The sequence below is a fragment of the Coffea eugenioides genome, chromosome 2, assembly GCF_003713205.1.
Source record: "Coffea eugenioides isolate CCC68of chromosome 2, Ceug_1.0, whole genome shotgun sequence".
Classification (NCBI taxonomy): domain Eukaryota; kingdom Viridiplantae; phylum Streptophyta; class Magnoliopsida; order Gentianales; family Rubiaceae; genus Coffea; species Coffea eugenioides.
This window is the reverse complement of record NC_040036.1, coordinates 20,182,116-20,198,797: the sequence shown is the minus strand read 5'-3', so window position 1 is coordinate 20,198,797 and position 16,682 is coordinate 20,182,116. Positions and strand designations below refer to the sequence as shown.

Genomic DNA, 16,682 nt, shown 5'->3' with positions numbered 1-16,682 from the left:
TTTTTCTGGTATATTTCAACCTATATTTTGCTAGTTAGGACCAGTTAGTATTGCAGGAAAGTTAGTATAAACGGTAGTCACGTCAAGTATCGGAAAACTTGAAGACACCAATCTCTGATTGGAATTACTGTGGCGGGTAATGGAGAAGATACATACTGAAACAAGAAACAACTTAAATTCTTTCATTCCCGGCATCACCGTAACTTTTTAAGGGACTAGGACCGGCTCTTCATCAATCTATTGTTAAAAATTTGACTTTATCCTCCTATACCTGCATGCGTTTAAAGGTCCAATACATAATATCTTCAGTCTGAACCAACTTCCTGCCCGCATTTGTAGTATATAGATTGCCCCTTTCTGGGGGAATATATTTCTTGGCACCTTCAACAAAGTCTTGCAATTATGAATGGGAAAGGAGCGGAAACTGAGCCAGAGTTGGAAGAGAGAAGCTGAGATTATGAACTGCTAGATATGCAGCAATGCCCGCGGCATAACCAGCAAAAGCAAAACCACTTACCTGCATAAAAGAAACGAGGAAATTAACAAATACATAAATCTGGATTTTATTATGAATTAAACAAACTTTTTTTTTTGCTATATATGATTAAAAAGAACAAAATAATCCTGGAGCAGTATGTACCTTGCGGAGGTACCAAAAGAAGTCCACCTTCTCCATTCCCATGAATGCAACCCCAGCAGCAGAACCAATGATTAGCATGGATCCACCTGTACCAGCACAATATGCCACTAGTTGCCAGAACTTGGAATCTTGAGGAAATGAAGACAGATCGTACATTCCCATCGTTGCTGCAACCAGTGGAACATTGTCTATGACTGCTGACACAACTCCTATTGCACTTGCAATTAATTCAACGTTTGGTATATTGGCATCAAGGTAATTTGCCAATTCCCGCAAAATACCTGCTGCCTCCAAGCTGTAGTTACAACCACCAAAATAAATAAATAACTAAATAAAGTTTGCTGCAATCAAAATAATTGAAAAGATAAATTTAGCGCAGTCATCTTAAGAACGGATGGTAGATTTCTTATCAAAAGAACAGCTGACTTCCTCCACCACAATCAATTTGACCAATTTGGTTAATATTATGATGGTTTCACTCTATCCAAACTAAGAAAAGCACCTAAAGATGCCACCATGCTCCGATAAGGATGTTCCACTACTGATGAACAACTCATAGTCATAAAAATTCTGCTTCCGGGGTGGGAAGGCAACACCAAAGTATAAGAAGCAGCACCCAAGGAAACAAAGAAATATACAGACATGAATAAGCTTACCAGCTAATCTTCACTTATAGGACTATCATTAATACCACACGGTAAAAGATAGCCTCAAATATGTTTTCATTGGGCTGCTATTAAAAGCTCTCAAGTTACTGTTTGAGACATTAAAGAGGCCTGATAGAACTCCAATAATCATTCTAAACTGAAGTAATCATCTCCCACAGAAGCACGAATTTATAGTTCAATCACAAATATACAGGAGTGGTGAATAAAACGAAATTAACAACCTTAGGCCTTACAAAGCAAAAGGATTACTTTTCAGTTCCTATAGAGTTGAACAGCAGCTAGATATAAAGTAGAAGTGTAAAGCATCTACCAGAAATAGGTCTACTCTAAGGACATATGATCAAGTAAGTGCACATCAAAAGGAGAAACTGGTAGCTTAATTAAATGGAAGAGGAACAAGAAGATCTCACTAGCTTAAAATTAGTTAAGTAGAACTCAATTACACATCATACTGAATTGAAATTTTAGCGTTAGAATAGGAAACCTTCTCCACTTATACAATAGAGCATTTTTTTTTAACAATTACTAAAATGATTTTCTTTAAGACACATGAAAAATGAGATTTTAGTACCAGGTTAAGTAGAACTCAATCACACATCACCACTGAAGTTAACATTTAGCGTTAGAATAGGAAATATTCTCCACTTACACGCTAAAGCTTTTTTCTGGATTACAAGCATGATTTTCTTTAAGACACGTGAAAAATGAGATTTTAGTTCCATACTTTCTCTGCGCTAAGAAATAGAAAATCATGCCTACATTGAATTGATGATCAATTGATTTAGACCCAAAATCAGGGAATGACAAACTCACAAAAGAAAAAGTACAGGAAATAAGAATTTGCACTCAGCAAAATTTAGATAGACATCTGTCAGAGTTGTAACATCACAAAGCCATTCAAATAAAACAGAGGTTTATGGGAAGTAACTGAAGCAAGAATGGTAAAGAAGAGGAAACACGTCTGAATTAGAAGAAACATCAGTAAATTCTCAATTGACATTAAAACCAATAGAGTGGTCACAATGTATACCTGCTGACAGACAAAAGTATCCCCAGAAAAAATAGAACTCCTTGAGTATCGATTCTTGATAAAGCTTGTGGTACTTTCAATCTTTCTGATTCACCATAATGAATAGCATCTGTTAAAATCCAAAGAACTCCCAGTCCAAGCAGCATACCCATGTAAGGAGGTAAACCAGTTACAGCTTTGAACACTGGGACAGAAACTAAAGCACCAATTCCCACAGAAAAAACAAGCTTTCCTCGAGGAGCCGTCTGTTCCGAAGACAAAACATTGGGCAAGTTCTGTCCTTTTCCATTAACTTCGCTGTTGAAGGAAAATAAAGCTTATATGATTACCATCTGTCAATACAAATTTGAAGTTCTTACCACACTTATAGTATGCAAATTTCTCAACTTTGCTATTTTCAAGCTACCTAGGTACCTTGTAAGAGACATAAGAGCCAAGGGGACAGCCAGAGAAACAGCTGAAGGCACAATCAAGTCCTGAGAGCAAATAAATGAAACTTATGGTGCGTGCAATCTACGAAGCAAAAGAGCAGCAACTTTGCATGAGACTTCACAGAACAAAAAGATAAGTGAATTATTTTGGAATTTCCACCCAAAATTAGAAGTACAGTTGTTTTTCTCTAAATTCCATTATGCAGTTTACTACCAGGAGGGTCTGGCGAATGGATATCTTTTTATCAAATCAAGAATCTAAAAGGGGGAAGGTTTATGTCCCCCTCTGATAATTTTAGAAAACCAATACAGATCCACGCTAAACCTCCCACCATCATGAGGTCCTTTATTTTTAAATGAGAACTAGTTAAGAAATCAATTAGCTGGAAGCATAACCAGACCTTCATCGTTGGCAGTGTTGATATTTGACCATGTATCCACAACATGGTAGTGGTCACATCACCAATAGGAGTCCATGCTCCACCAGCATTTGCTGCTATGACCACAACAGCACCCAGAAGCCTGAAATTCAAATCCGCCATGAATTAAATAAGCTCTGTGGAAGTACAAGGTCAGGAAATCTGAAAAGGAATAGCATAGAACTGTTAGTTTTCTAAAAGCAAAAGCAATAAAATTCTTTTGTTTCCATCAGAACAAAATTTTCTAACTCTTCTTTAGCACAAAGATTGGACCCTACTTGTTCACCTACTAATAGTAACAGTAAACCCCCAATCTCTTCTAAAAAGATGAAACATTTCAACTGGACAAAATAGAAATAAAAAATTGCGAAGGAACTTGACCACTCGACCATTAAGCTGAAAATCCACCAAATCTCAATATTCCAAAAATGATGTATTGCTTATTAGCTGCAATGATCTTTAGACACAAAGCATAACGAGTAAGGACAATGATGTAACTTTAACTTGTAATCAACTGTCAAGATATTCCTTACAACTAAAATTCAAGTTCAAATTCATCTAACAATATTTTATAGATTCTTCTTCAGCATTATATTTTCCCTGTCAATCACATCCAAGTTTTCCTGAACAGGGAAAGCATGCACTGATTTGTAGTTCTGAATAGGAGTCATTCAAGCTGCTTCAAATGAATGAGAAGATCAACGTTGCATAATTCTAGCAAGTGAATACTTACTTCCTATATTCTGATGAAGGTACTAATTTTCTCAATAAGGAGACCATCACAATTGTGGATGTCAGGTTATCGAGGACTGAACTGAGACAAAAAGTAGCAAAACCTATCTGTGATCATCCATCAAAAAGCACCCAATTTAGAACATAGGTAACAAAAAAACAGATGCATCATGTTTTATTCCTGTCATCTACCATAGTTATAGTAACAAAATTTATAGAAAACAACCTCATAGAACACTAACCACCCAGAGCAGAACTTTTGGCTTGCGAGTGGTAATATTATCTGTTACCAACTTAAATCCTTGATGAGCATCAACTATCTCCACAATTGTCATTGCACCAAGCAAGAAAAACACAATTTCACTGACTTCAGCAGACGCATGTGATAACTGTGAAACAGCTATATCTGTGGAAGGAGCCTGCATATGAACAGTTGATATACATAACCAACATGCAGAATTTAACAGGTAATGAGAGTGGAAAAAGACCTTGTTAGGACCCTGGGGCAGTGATATAAAGGGAATCTAGTAGTAGAATCATTAAAGAAAAGCGCAATATTCCTTCTATGATTACCACTAATAAAGTGACTGTAACTAATCAACGGAAAGAAGATAAACTTATACTAAACAGGTTGAGAGGCAAAACTGAAGTTAAAAATGCTTTTACATTTCCCAAATGAGTTTGGTAACCTGTCTCAATGAAGTATAAACTTTAAAGAACACCCATATGCAATGACTAGCTAACAGATTTCTTTATCATCAGTTTCAGAATTCTTGCCTCACACAGTTATTTCATGAACTACGGACATGGAACATTGATGCTTATAGAAGTCCATGCTCTTAATAGAGCCTTTTCCTGTTTATATAGCATCCAAAAATTTTCAGTTACTTTTTCAATAATAAACCAGATACATCCTAGGATAAGATGATAAACCTTCATATTTTTGAAATACTTGTACCATCCCGGAAAATGTAAAGAACTGAAAATCAGTATATAGAAAATAAAAACATGAAAAATTCAAAAGACAACACTACCTTACATTAGTCTTGCAGATGCAGACTGTTTAAGTGAAGAGATTTCCTTTTTTCCCGAGGGAAAAGTTCAAAGGAGGAGAAGAAATGGATTACAACACTTTCCTTTTTTTCAAATTAAACTGATTGAGTACAGCTGTATGTGACAAAATTTGAGGGTCTTAAAATGGCATTGTAAACAACTGCAATTGGTTATTTCATTTTCCTTCTGCCATTCAAGTGATGAAATATGCAGGGAAAAAACACCCTCTAAGATAATGGTTTGGTGTAATTCTTACCCCAATGCTTCTTATCACCCATAAGCTGACTGCCAACAAAAGTCCAACTCCGCTTTTGTTGAATGCCAGAGATTCTTCAAATATTATCCCAGCATACCCTATTCCAAATAACAATGCCATGGCAAGGTCCTGAATCATGGTACGTCATCAAACCATGGAAAATGTTTTTATGGCTCATTTGTTTCTAACAACACAAGAATTATTACAAGAATCAACCAAAATGACGAGGCACCTGATTCGCAGCAACCCAGGAGTGATTTATTGCCAATGTCCCCGTCCCAGCTGCTGCCAAAATCGCAAGTGCTTTCAAAAAATCTGTCTTTGGGTGGTCTTGTGAGCTCGTTTCATCAACTGAACACAGCGGATCACATTCTCTGGATGATGAATAAAGTTCCTGACAGAAATTGATCTCAATAAATATACGCTAGTTTTTAACCAGAAATGGCTATACAGTGTGCAGAAGCAAATTACTCCATATCTTTGCTTTCACATTTTGGCCTATTTAAAGTTGGGGCGGTCTTTGCATAATTGGTCACTCGGCTCTTTAATTTTCTAATTCGAGTCTTTAATTTTCTAATTCGAGTCAACCGTTGCAATTTCTGTACACTGGGCAAGAAGTGTATAAACGAGCATGGACTCGAGTAGATATAATCTCCACAGCATCCTGCTGTTGATTTTCCCATGTATTTTAGTTTGGCGAGAGAGGAACTGCAGACTCTTGAAGAATGAATCCAGAGATGCTGTAACTATTCATAAGGAGATTTTTGAATTGGTAAGATGTAAATTGTTTTCCCTACGGAACTTGAAGAGAACAAACTCAAATAGGCAACTACAAAGGAATTGGAACCTGCCAGAGCTTATTTTTCCAAATGATTTGTCAACAGCGGAGTATCATACATGTTTCTATTTAAGGTGTAGGATGTTTAACCTTGTTGTTGTTGTTGTATGTTTACCCATGAGGGACGTTTTGTTGCAATTGTGACTTTGTTGATTGGTCATAACTGGGGTATGCCCCTTGTATCTTGTATGTTCTTGGGTATTAATAAAATCTTACCTACCCAAAAAAAAATTAAAAAAAAGCACTATTACGTATTCATAAAATTAAAGCCCGTCAGGAGACACTAATTAACAGCAGGTGCACACATCTCAGGAAACCAACCAGAGCTTGGATTATTCAGGGACCACCAAATTTCATCGTACTTGAAAATATTGAGAAAAGGAGATAATATTGGACCTGAAGCTGCTGTTTCTCAGAATGGGTCTGTGGCTGCCGTTGTTGTGTCGACGAGGAAGAAGAAAGGTCTCTGGCTTCGTCTTCAGCTCTGACCAGGACTCCACTTCGGTGCAAAATTTTTGGGCCATAATCTCTAGGTCTTATAGTATAAGATTGACCTACATAAGGTTGCCCGGATTTAAGGGAGAGAGGTGCAGAGAATCCCAAAGGGTGGTGGTGGGAATGGTGGTCATGGTTTTTGTTGAAATTATGAGAAGGGGAAAAATGGCTGCTTCTGATGGACAGCAGAGTATACATGAGAGGAAGGATCAGATTCACAGAGGAGGGTGATGGATAACTCGGCGGAAGTGAGGGAGCTAGGAACAGCTAAGCTATAGCTTCGGCCTTTTGGAAACTCCGCTATTTTGTAGCAGGGGATATGGTGGTACCAAAACAAACATAAAGTAGTAAATAGTACTAAATAAAAAGGTCTGAATTGTAAATGTATAAAGTTCAAAAACATTCTAAAGGGTAATTTTGGCTTTATAAAAATCAGCCAATTTTTTTTTTCTCTAAAGGTTGATAATTAACTTTAAATAATTTTTCACAATTGTAATTGGTAAAAACTGTACTATTTTTAAGTGCACTATATTTTAGTGTTTTTGACATTTCTATATTTATTTTTTTTTTGTTTTTTTGGTCAACACAGAGGTATCTGGTGTCGTGCATTATATTTTAGTGTACGACCCAACTATTTCTTTGCGGGTCGGGATAGGCTGTCCAACATCACCGACCGTTGCACCCAGGATTTGAACCTTTGCAGTGATACTCACCTAATTAGGCTACTATCACCTGCTCTGGCCCGGGGGTGGGGCACATTTCTATATATTTAGTTGGTACTTCGTTTGTTGAGGAAGTACTGCTACTAACTTTACTTCTTCTTTTTCCGTCGTTTTATTCTTCAGATTACAAAATCACTTTACCTGAAATAAGAGCACATATAAAAACAAAATTATATAAGCTGTGACTGTAAAGCGTCACTTGCATAATCCATAAACTCTATTCAATTTTTGTATTAATGATTATAATTAGTTAAGAAACTGGTACGGAAGTAACATATTATTCCCGCCGTTCATAAAGATGGGATAGGCCAACTTCCTATTTCACACACATTAAGAAGTATAAATTATTATTGTTCAACTAATTGCTATTTTTTTCTTCAAAAAAATTTTATTTACTATTTTCCTAACATATCCCTTATCAATATTAAATGACTCATCCAAAGTAGATGATTTGTATTGTTGATTCGAAACTAAATACTATTTACTTTTAGGTCTGTTTAATAGATGCTCGTTGGGCATGCATTAAGATATACTTCAAATGTTAGTTTTTAGAAATGTAAGATTAATTAGAAAAAGTGTATAAATCCAAGGAAAGATTATAATTATTAGTGTGTGTATATACATGATAAATTAGATAAAATTTAATTATATTAACAAGTGCTCATTGAGTACCCGTTAAAAAAAATCCTTTATTTTTTCAATGCAAGATTCAATCTAATCAATGCTACAATAATTGACTCGATATATGGTAGATATATAGTTTTTAGTGTTGTGTTTATTCCTCCTATTAGAATAATTAACCATTAGAGTTGAATATTTGCAGAAAACAATGCACATTAAATATGAACATATTAGTAAATCAACAAGATAACGAGCCTTTAAAAAATATAGTCCTATAAATTGAGACTAATACAAAAAGAAAGTAAGTCTATTTTTATTTGACAAAGTGAGTATAATTGTAAAACACACAAATATTGGAGGGATTGACTACATATTACTTTAATTCTTGGAAAAATAACCTATTTCGTCCCTCATACTTTGGAAGAGAAAACCATTTTTGTCCCTTACTTTTTATAATGAAGCAAATTAGTTCTCCACGCCCTCAAAATGAGGCAAATTAGTCCTAGAATAAATCAATTTTAGGCATAAAATTAAACACATCACCTCAGTTCCTTCCAATTCTACTTATACCTGATATGCACATGACATCAAATCAGCATAAAAAAAATAAAAATTATAACATAAAAAACAAACCCTTTCATCCAAAAAAAAACTTTTTTTTTTGAAAAAATGATATTAAACCAACACAAAAAGAAAAGATAAAATTATAACATAAAAACCAAACCATTCTCTCTAAAAAAAACTAACAATTAACAAAATAAAAAACAAACTCTTCTCCCTACAAAATTAAAATTTTTGAGAAAAAAATTTGTAACTCAAGGTTCAAAAATGGTTAAACAAACTATTTTCTCTAAAATGGTTAAAAAATTTTGAGTTACAAAATTTTGTAACTCAAGGTTTTTTATGTTATAATTTTAATTATTTTCTTTTATGTTGACATTATAAATTAAACATTAATAAGAACGTTTTGTGTAGCCAATTTTAGTTTGATAATATTTTAGTGGAATTTACTTTTAATTGCGGAACACAAAAGCAATTTTTAATTTCAATCCCGTCACTTCTTACGTCATAATTTCTGCATTTTTTCCCTTATATTTCAGTAAATACACACTTGTGGGGAATATACGCACGTAAATGGAGATTAAAATAATTCATTTCCTCGGCCAAGGGATCTTATAGAAAAAAATATTCTACATTTCTTTGATTGTGACATGAGGAAAGGATGAGGTTTTTTTGAAGGAAGGAAAGGATGAATTGGACTATAGAGGCGGAGGAAGTATAAGTTAAAAATCCAACAACTTTCACTTATAAAAAAAAAAAAAGAAAAAAAAGAAGCTGATCTAATACATTTATTCCACTCGCTTCCTCAAGCTGTATATGGATATGACACGTGTGGTACCTGCTGCCTTTCCTCCTCATATACATTAACAGCAATATTAAATTCACGGCCTTTTCTTATCAATCCAAAACCTGGGGAAGCAGCAGCACCAGTTATTCAAGCTGCTTCGAGGAAGAACACGTACATAGTAGTAATTGAAGCACCCTTTTTTCAATAGCGTCCCATCTCAGAATGGCTTTGGCTCAAGTCTCCAATTGTCTTTACACTTCCGTTAGAGGTTTCAGCTCATCTATCCACTCCTCTATTTTGTTTTTGTTTTTGTTTTTTTTTTAACTTGTTCATTTATTTTACACGACGGCTTGTGAATGAAACTTCATGTGATTTATAGTTCCTGATGTGACGGAATTCACGTTTCTACAGATGTTTGTGTCTCAAACCCAGTAAGGATTTCATCTGCTGCTCGAATTCCTATCAGTGGTGTTGCTAAATTTGGAACCACCTTCGCTTCCGGCTCTCCTCTTCGTATGTTGAATACCTTTCACTCGCTTTTTATTTTTATTTTTATTTTGGTTTTTTGTTTTTGGTTGGGGTTGGGGTTGGGGTTGGGGGGGAGATGGATGGTTAGAAGAAGTACTATTAATTAGCTTGTGGATGAGGGTCAAACAGATTTTATGCTTTTGTTGTTTACAAAATTCTTGAAGATTAGTCTGCACTCTCTGATTAAATATTTATCTTGTAGTGCATATATTATGTGGAGTAAAAACAACTATAATTACTATAATTCAACCTTAGGCTTGTGAGCAACTGGAAATGCAAGTTAGGACATTGAGTCAAATTTCCTCATCAGTCATCTGAGATGGTAGTCTGTACCTTCGCTTTCGCTTGGCAATTGGCATGCTAAATTGCTAAAACTTTTCTCGCACTGCTGCTCTTTACATTGTAATGTGCTACTCAAATCTTCAGCACTTCAAGGCCTTTTAATTTATGCACTCTTATCCGTCTGACACGAATCAATTGTCATCCTAATGATGTTTCCTTTCAGTTTAGTCTTATGCTCACTAGCTATGATGATGGTTATCTAATGTTGGAATGCCAAAATAACATGGAGCCAACTCTGTTATAAGGATAAGAATTTCTTTTTTTCTTTTTTTTCCTTTATAATGTGTCTCATTTCTACCTAAATTACGTATGCTTTGCGAGTTCTGTTTTGTTTTCAAGTATGTCAGCACCTAAGTTGTTTTTCTGCTTGGAATGCTGAGAGGCAAATAAGAAAGAGCAAATTAAGATTTGCGTTTCTTCGCGTTTAGCTATTGCTGTAAGATTTAGAAACCAATTTTTCCCCCCTTTGTCCCCTATCTAAGGAAATTCATAAGATGGTATCCTCGTTTCTGTTTCCAGCAGTTCAGAGATCTTCTTATTCAACAAAAGCTGCAAGCAAAGCTACTTCAGTGTCAATAAAATGTGAGCAGGGTGCCAAAGGGGGCAACAGCGTTGATGTGTGGCTTGGTCGATTTGCAATGGTTGGCTTTGCAGCGGCTATTAGTGTTGAAATAGGAACAGGCAAAGGACTTCTGGAGGTTTGACACTCTGCACTTTTGCTTTTCTTGATACATACATGCCTGATAACAGAACTGTTAAAACCACTAATCCACAACCAAAAAAAAAAGACTACAATACAAATTTTTGTCGGTATTTAGTCTCGTGATGTTTGCTTTCTTCTTGTTCTTGTTAAAAGCTTTAACGTGCAAACTCCATCAGAATTACTGATGTTTTATCCACTTCGCATGATACTTTATTTACTAGTAAGATTTTATTTAATGGTGCAACAACTCTTTATCCGTAAAGATCAAGTAGGCAGCCTTCATGAGAGTTTAGTGCTAACCAATAATTTTTGCGGGTGCCTAGTTAATTTGTTACGGTGCAAAAAAGTAAAGATGCATCAAACAAGTTTTGACCAAATCAATTAGCAATGATGTACACCCATAGTCTAGGTATCTCCCAGCCATTTTCATCATTCAAGATCGCCCCAAAAAGCTGTTAACATTAGAATTCTCTTACAGCATGCTTTTGTTAGGTTTTACCGGTCACAAACTCGAAGTAAATAATTAAGCCAAGGAATTAAATTTTCTCCATGTATTTAAGCAGAGTCTTTTCATTTTCGCTAATCCATCGTAATTTCATTTGCAGAATTTTGGTCTGACAGCTCCCCTGCCAACGGTGGCATTGGCAGTTACAGCATTAGTGGGTGTTCTTACAGCAGTTTTTATCTTCCAATCTGCCTCCAAGAGTTAAAAAAAGTTTTGTGTACCTGCAGCTCAATTGTAATATGAGAACACAATCTGCTGATATACACGTTGTCCTATTCTTACTCCCACAAGGTTCATCTGAATTACTTTTTGAACTATTGAACCAGACAACAAAACAATCTAAACTGCCCACTAGATATGAGTATCAGCAATCACCTTGACATATATTCAACTAATTTGAAGGAAGAAAGGATGAGCATTCACATTACTGACTTCCAAGTAATTATTGGTTAGACTAGACTTATTGGCAAACCAATACTCTCAAATGGTGTACTTTTATGTTAAATTCACATATGATGTGTCTCCACACATGCCAAACCTTAACATCAAAATTGTTTCACCGGATAAATGTAAGTCTTACACATCTACATTGGCTAATGTTGATCAGGTTAAAAAACAGTCAGCCAAAATTTAGCTTTAGAGAAACTACAAACAACGCAGCAGGAAGTTGTGAAGACCTTTATCCTGATCTGCAGTATTACTTCTTCTAAGTCTAGTCAGCACATGCAGATCTTAATGTTCAAGTCACACAGGTGCAGGAGAAGCAGCTCGGTCCAGCTCCATGCAATCTCCTCGAACGAGAAAAGAGATATAATAAATTAGCTTCGAACATCTATCCTTTGAGGGAAGTACTTTCACTCCACATTTTCGACCCAGTAAATGCCATTGAAAAAATTGCAATGGAACATAAAAGTAAAACGCCCACACGGCAATTCAAACTTCCATTTGTTGCGGCCCTCTTGAAGCTTTAGATCGTTTCCGTTTTGCTTCCTTGCTTTCACTCTTATTGTACTTCGGTTTAGGTTTCTTATCAGCAAGAGGCTGTGTATTTTGGAGATGTTGATGGATGGATCCTAATGGATCTGACTGGAAAGCAGGATGATTAAGAACTGTCTTCAACTGATTTCCCTCCTTCAACCTACATATTTACACATGTTTGAATTAGCAGTACACACAACATGGTTAAACCAAAACACTGTTGACAATAGTCAAGTGCTCACACTAGATTTTGCCTGGTTTTGCTGTTAAGCTTTGATGGAAGGGGAGATCTTTGCTGAGGAGTTTTCAACTCGGGAAGAAACTCAGTGAGGGAGGAAAAGTCATATGCCTTTAGTTTCTTTTGTCGACTCCTTGTCTTCTTCTAATATATCAGAACAGCACATCACATATCTTTCAAAGAAGAATCTAAAAAGTAGTAGCAAAAAAGAGTTAATTGTACAAGTTTTTGTCACTGGTCAATATTAGCAGGGAGATTGTGGATATTGGCACAACTAACAACATCGTTTCACTCCTTCTGCAACTATTGGTTCACTATGCTGCAGTTTTTTTTTTTTTTTTTTTTTTGAAAAACACTATGTTGAGACTCTGGAATTCATTTCAATGTAGACAAACTGCACTATGTTGCAGTTTGTGTGCAGTTTGTCTACATTGAAATGAATTCCAGAGTCTCAACTCCTTTGATCCCATTTAATTCTGTGCAAGTTAGTTCATTTATCTAGTATGCTCTGACAAAGAAGGAAAAGTAGTGCTCGAGAAATCTATCCCGACAACATCCCATGGAAAACCTTATGGATTAGCACTAATAATTCAAACAGCAGAGTCCCAAACAGAAAGTTGGCTCAAAATCACTGGTGACAGTTTCCATGATGATGCAGAAATTATTGTCCAAGAATAGCACAAGCAAAAGAACACTACTTCCGAAGAATAAACTATCTTCCTTCATAACTCAAAAGTCCTAGTATAAACTTGTTGGAGAATATTAATGGCAGCTACAATCTTAGTTAAAATCTGACAAAGCCATTTTTGAAAACAAGCATTCAGAAAGCCAGTGAAAAGTTCTCTACCTTGGTAATGGCTTTTTGGGCTGTTAAGGAAGCAACTGTATCTCTGACCTCTGCAATGAAAATTCCAGAAAAACCAAAAGAAAAAGAAACAAAAAGAATCAGAGATTTGACATCTCAGACGGACAGAAAACGCAAAACAAGAAAGCATCCAACTACCAAACAGACTTGCAAGTTAACATCGGCAAACATCAAGTTGCGAAAGCTCCAAAGGATCCTCTCTCTTACAATGAAAGCTTCAGATAACTATCTTTACACCTCGATATACCCCCAAGAACCAACTTCCGCCACCCCCTTTTCTCGACATTCCAAACCCAACACCTCAGATTCTTGGCAGAAGACTAGCCCAAGGACAGAAAAATATTGAAACTTTGGTAAATTATGGAGGAAAAAGGATTCCAAGTATCTTCCTGATCGGTGGTTTACTACCAAAAGCAAAAATTTACGAAAGAGCGCCACTATAATAAAATTTACTGGAAGAAATGCATAAATCCTTTAAACTCTATAACAAACTCAGAGTTAATCAGTTAATTGACTTTAAAAAAATACGTAACAGCAAGTAAAGTTCACAAAGGAAGCGTACTGGAATAAAACTGCACTTTCTTCTCGAATTTGCGTTCAGCACGAGTGGTTTTCGCCTCAGTTCTGAACAAACACGTTCGCATAAAGCAACAATTACAAATAAAGACATGAGCAGTGAAATATTTAACCCAAAATAAGAAGTAAATAATTAAGTCGTCTTGGAGAAGCATACCCCGAGCTAGGTTTCCCCATGATCTGGACAATCCGCCTCTGAATGTGGAACTTTTGTCTTTGGGAGATTGTGAAAAAGTTTTAGGGGAACAAAAAAAACCTAAACAAAGGGGTTTGGATTTCAGTAATAACGACTCCAATATGAAACCGGAGCTTTTCCCCAGAAAACTGGTTCAGCGATGTGAAACTTCGGAAAGAGCCAACTCCAGACTGGCTAGGGATGTAATCGAGCCAAGTCAAGCTCCAATACTTGAGCTCCACTCGACTCATATATACCTAGGCTCGAGCTAGATCGAGTACAAAAAATCGATACTCGAAACTTGAATCGAGAAACTCGCTTTAAACTCGAAACTCGATTCGATAAAACTCGACCTTTAGTCAAGCCTTATCAAGTCGAGTCTAATCAAATTTTTTGATACACTTTCATCTTTTCTTCCTTTTTTAGACATTTTTTCTTTTTAGGTCTTTTTACAATTATGTTATTACTTTTTTGCCATTATGAAATTTTATTATAAAAAAAAGTTTATTATAAATTTCGTAAAACTTATACCCATAATGGTCATTTTATAATTATAATATATATATTATTTAAATTATAAATATATTATTTAAATATCCCCGACTCGACGAGTAGCTCGACAAGTCTCGAGCCTCAAAATATTGACTCGAAACTCGACTTGAATGACAATCGAGTAGCTTGAGACTCGGCTCGGCTCGGCTCGAACTCAGTCAACCCGAGTTCAAGCCAAACCGTTGACCGATCTATTCGCAAGCTACTCGATTATGACTCGACTCGCGTGCATCCCTACTCCAGAGGCAGTAGGAAGCCGAGCGTGAAAGTGGGTGCCATTTGTGGGACACTTTGTGGGCCGCTGCCCACGTGTTGGTGTTGGGCTAAAGAAATGGCTTGGATTACAGAATGGGACGGTGGGTTCATGCGATAAGACTCTACAATTGCTTGGGCCTGTCGTCCAGTACTCTCCCACTCCACTAGATAAGTCTTCAGTGGCAATACTCTAGCTTAGGCTCCATACTCCATGATTGCAAACAATTTTTCTAATTCTGACAGTGAAAAAGTGTCTGTTTTTTTTGAGCTCATTGAAAAAGTGTCTCGTAAAAAAAAAACAGAGAGAGAGAGATAGAGAGACAGTGAAAAAGTGTCACTTTTTTTTAATATTGTCAACCACATTTTTATCTCATGTACATCATATCAAAAAATTATTATGATAATTATTTTTTAAAAATTTCTGAATAATCTTCTGTCCAAACGCATATTTTTTTGTTAATTATATTTTGACATCAAAAGAATTTAAAGTTCATGAGCACCATACCTTTCATAAGTTTTTCAATGACGAAGAATGTTTCAATGTATACAAATCAACTAAAGCACCGTTTGGCAAATGAAAGCAAAACTATTATTTCTTCAATCGTGACCACAATGTACTACTGTAGTAGTAATAGTAGGGGGTGCGAATAACTTGAGCTTAATTAAACTATTTACAAGTTTACTCGATCGAAACTCAAATTCAAGATCGTATTGATCGAACTCAATCAAGTTTGAGCAATTCAACTAGTTGAATGGGCTCGCATTTTAGCTCGAGCTCACGTTAGTCAAACTCAATCTAAATTCAAGTGGCTTGAATAACTCGATTAGGTCAAATTCCATGTACAAGTCTTGAAAGCTCTCGATTCCAAATCTAATTGTAAGTTTGATATTTTGCTTCGTGCAAACCTCCTCTCTTTTTTTATTTAATTTAATTTAATTTACTCTGCAAATATCCAAGTGGATGATGGAACCATGCATGTGCATTGTAATCCGAGAGAATAATTTCTCTTTATGCAGGTAACGACTAAGAAATCAACCGAAAATATGGTGTAATGCAGATTTTTGAGATGACTATATTGTAGATTCATTAACTCATCAGGCAACTAATAAACAATTTAATGTGCTGGAGCACGCGATGACGTATTTGTTAATATTGAAAGTGGCCCAATAGTATTCCTCCTTTATCTTAATAATCTTAATGATTAATTGGAAGCAAAATCATTAGGCCTATGATATTGATATCCCAATGATTATCTTGTTGAAAAACGACGAATGGCAAATGATGGACCATTCTCAATCCCTTATCGTTGGCCTCCATTGACAGATAAAAGATTTGCAGTTGTGACAAGAAAGGGGAAGAGAAGGACAATTTTGGTAGAAGAAAGGTAAATCTTGGTCAAATGGAAATTGTTTGTATCACGGACCATTGTCGATCTGTGATCAGGGCTTCAGCAAAGGAAGAAGTTTGCGGACGGACCATCCCTTTCTGATTTTTGATAATTGATGATGTGTTTAGTGAAGAGGTGATTTTTGGTGGGTAGTTGAACCGACCCGAATCAGGCTCCTCTGAGATGAAGTGAGGTGAGGTGTATCCTCTTGTCCGAAGTGAATGGCGGGGCTTCTCCCCTGGGATCACTCCGACGATCAAGTTAGTATGAAAACGAGAGAAAAGCAATAGTGTTGTCAAATAAACAGTATGCTTACTTGTTGGG

General features: G+C 35.9%; 3 protein-coding genes across 5 annotated transcripts; 1 reads left to right on the top strand and 2 right to left on the bottom strand.

Annotated features, from left to right (window-relative positions):
* Positions 1-87: 87 nt before the first annotated feature.
* Positions 88-6,846, bottom strand: LOC113764039 (sodium/proton antiporter 2). Its single transcript, XM_027308076.1, has 10 exons — positions 6,464-6,846; positions 5,462-5,623; positions 5,230-5,358; positions 4,163-4,339; positions 3,922-4,028; positions 3,171-3,291; positions 2,753-2,814; positions 2,339-2,635; positions 641-935; positions 88-517 (listed from the first exon to the last, which is right to left on the bottom strand). Exons 1-10 carry the CDS (start codon positions 6,758-6,760, stop codon positions 401-403), a joined length of 1,764 nt encoding a protein of 587 aa, XP_027163877.1. The 5' UTR covers positions 6,761-6,846; the 3' UTR covers positions 88-400.
* A 2,493-nt stretch (positions 6,847-9,339) lies between these two features.
* On the top strand, positions 9,340-11,648 carry LOC113761241 (stress enhanced protein 1, chloroplastic). 2 transcript variants are annotated; one of them, XM_027304132.1, is made up of 4 exons: positions 9,340-9,521; positions 9,665-9,766; positions 10,646-10,821; positions 11,432-11,648. In XM_027304132.1, the coding sequence occupies exons 1-4, from the start codon at positions 9,476-9,478 to the stop codon at positions 11,534-11,536; spliced, it is 429 nt and encodes a 142-aa protein (XP_027159933.1). In that variant the 5' UTR covers positions 9,340-9,475; the 3' UTR covers positions 11,537-11,648. The 2 variants fall into 2 exon arrangements, with proteins under 2 accessions (XP_027159933.1, XP_027159931.1); XM_027304130.1 differs by having other exon boundaries at positions 9,341-9,521; positions 10,643-10,821.
* A 146-nt stretch (positions 11,649-11,794) lies between these two features.
* On the bottom strand, positions 11,795-14,349 carry LOC113761240 (putative ribosome biogenesis protein slx9-like). 2 transcript variants are annotated; one of them, XM_027304128.1, is made up of 5 exons: positions 14,146-14,349; positions 13,975-14,036; positions 13,395-13,444; positions 12,552-12,691; positions 11,795-12,469 (listed from the first exon to the last, which is right to left on the bottom strand). In XM_027304128.1, the coding sequence occupies exons 1-5, from the start codon at positions 14,163-14,165 to the stop codon at positions 12,265-12,267; spliced, it is 477 nt and encodes a 158-aa protein (XP_027159929.1). In that variant the 5' UTR covers positions 14,166-14,349; the 3' UTR covers positions 11,795-12,264. The 2 variants fall into 2 exon arrangements, with proteins under 2 accessions (XP_027159929.1, XP_027159930.1); XM_027304129.1 differs by having other exon boundaries at positions 12,552-12,688.
* Positions 14,350-16,682: the final 2,333 nt, after the last annotated feature.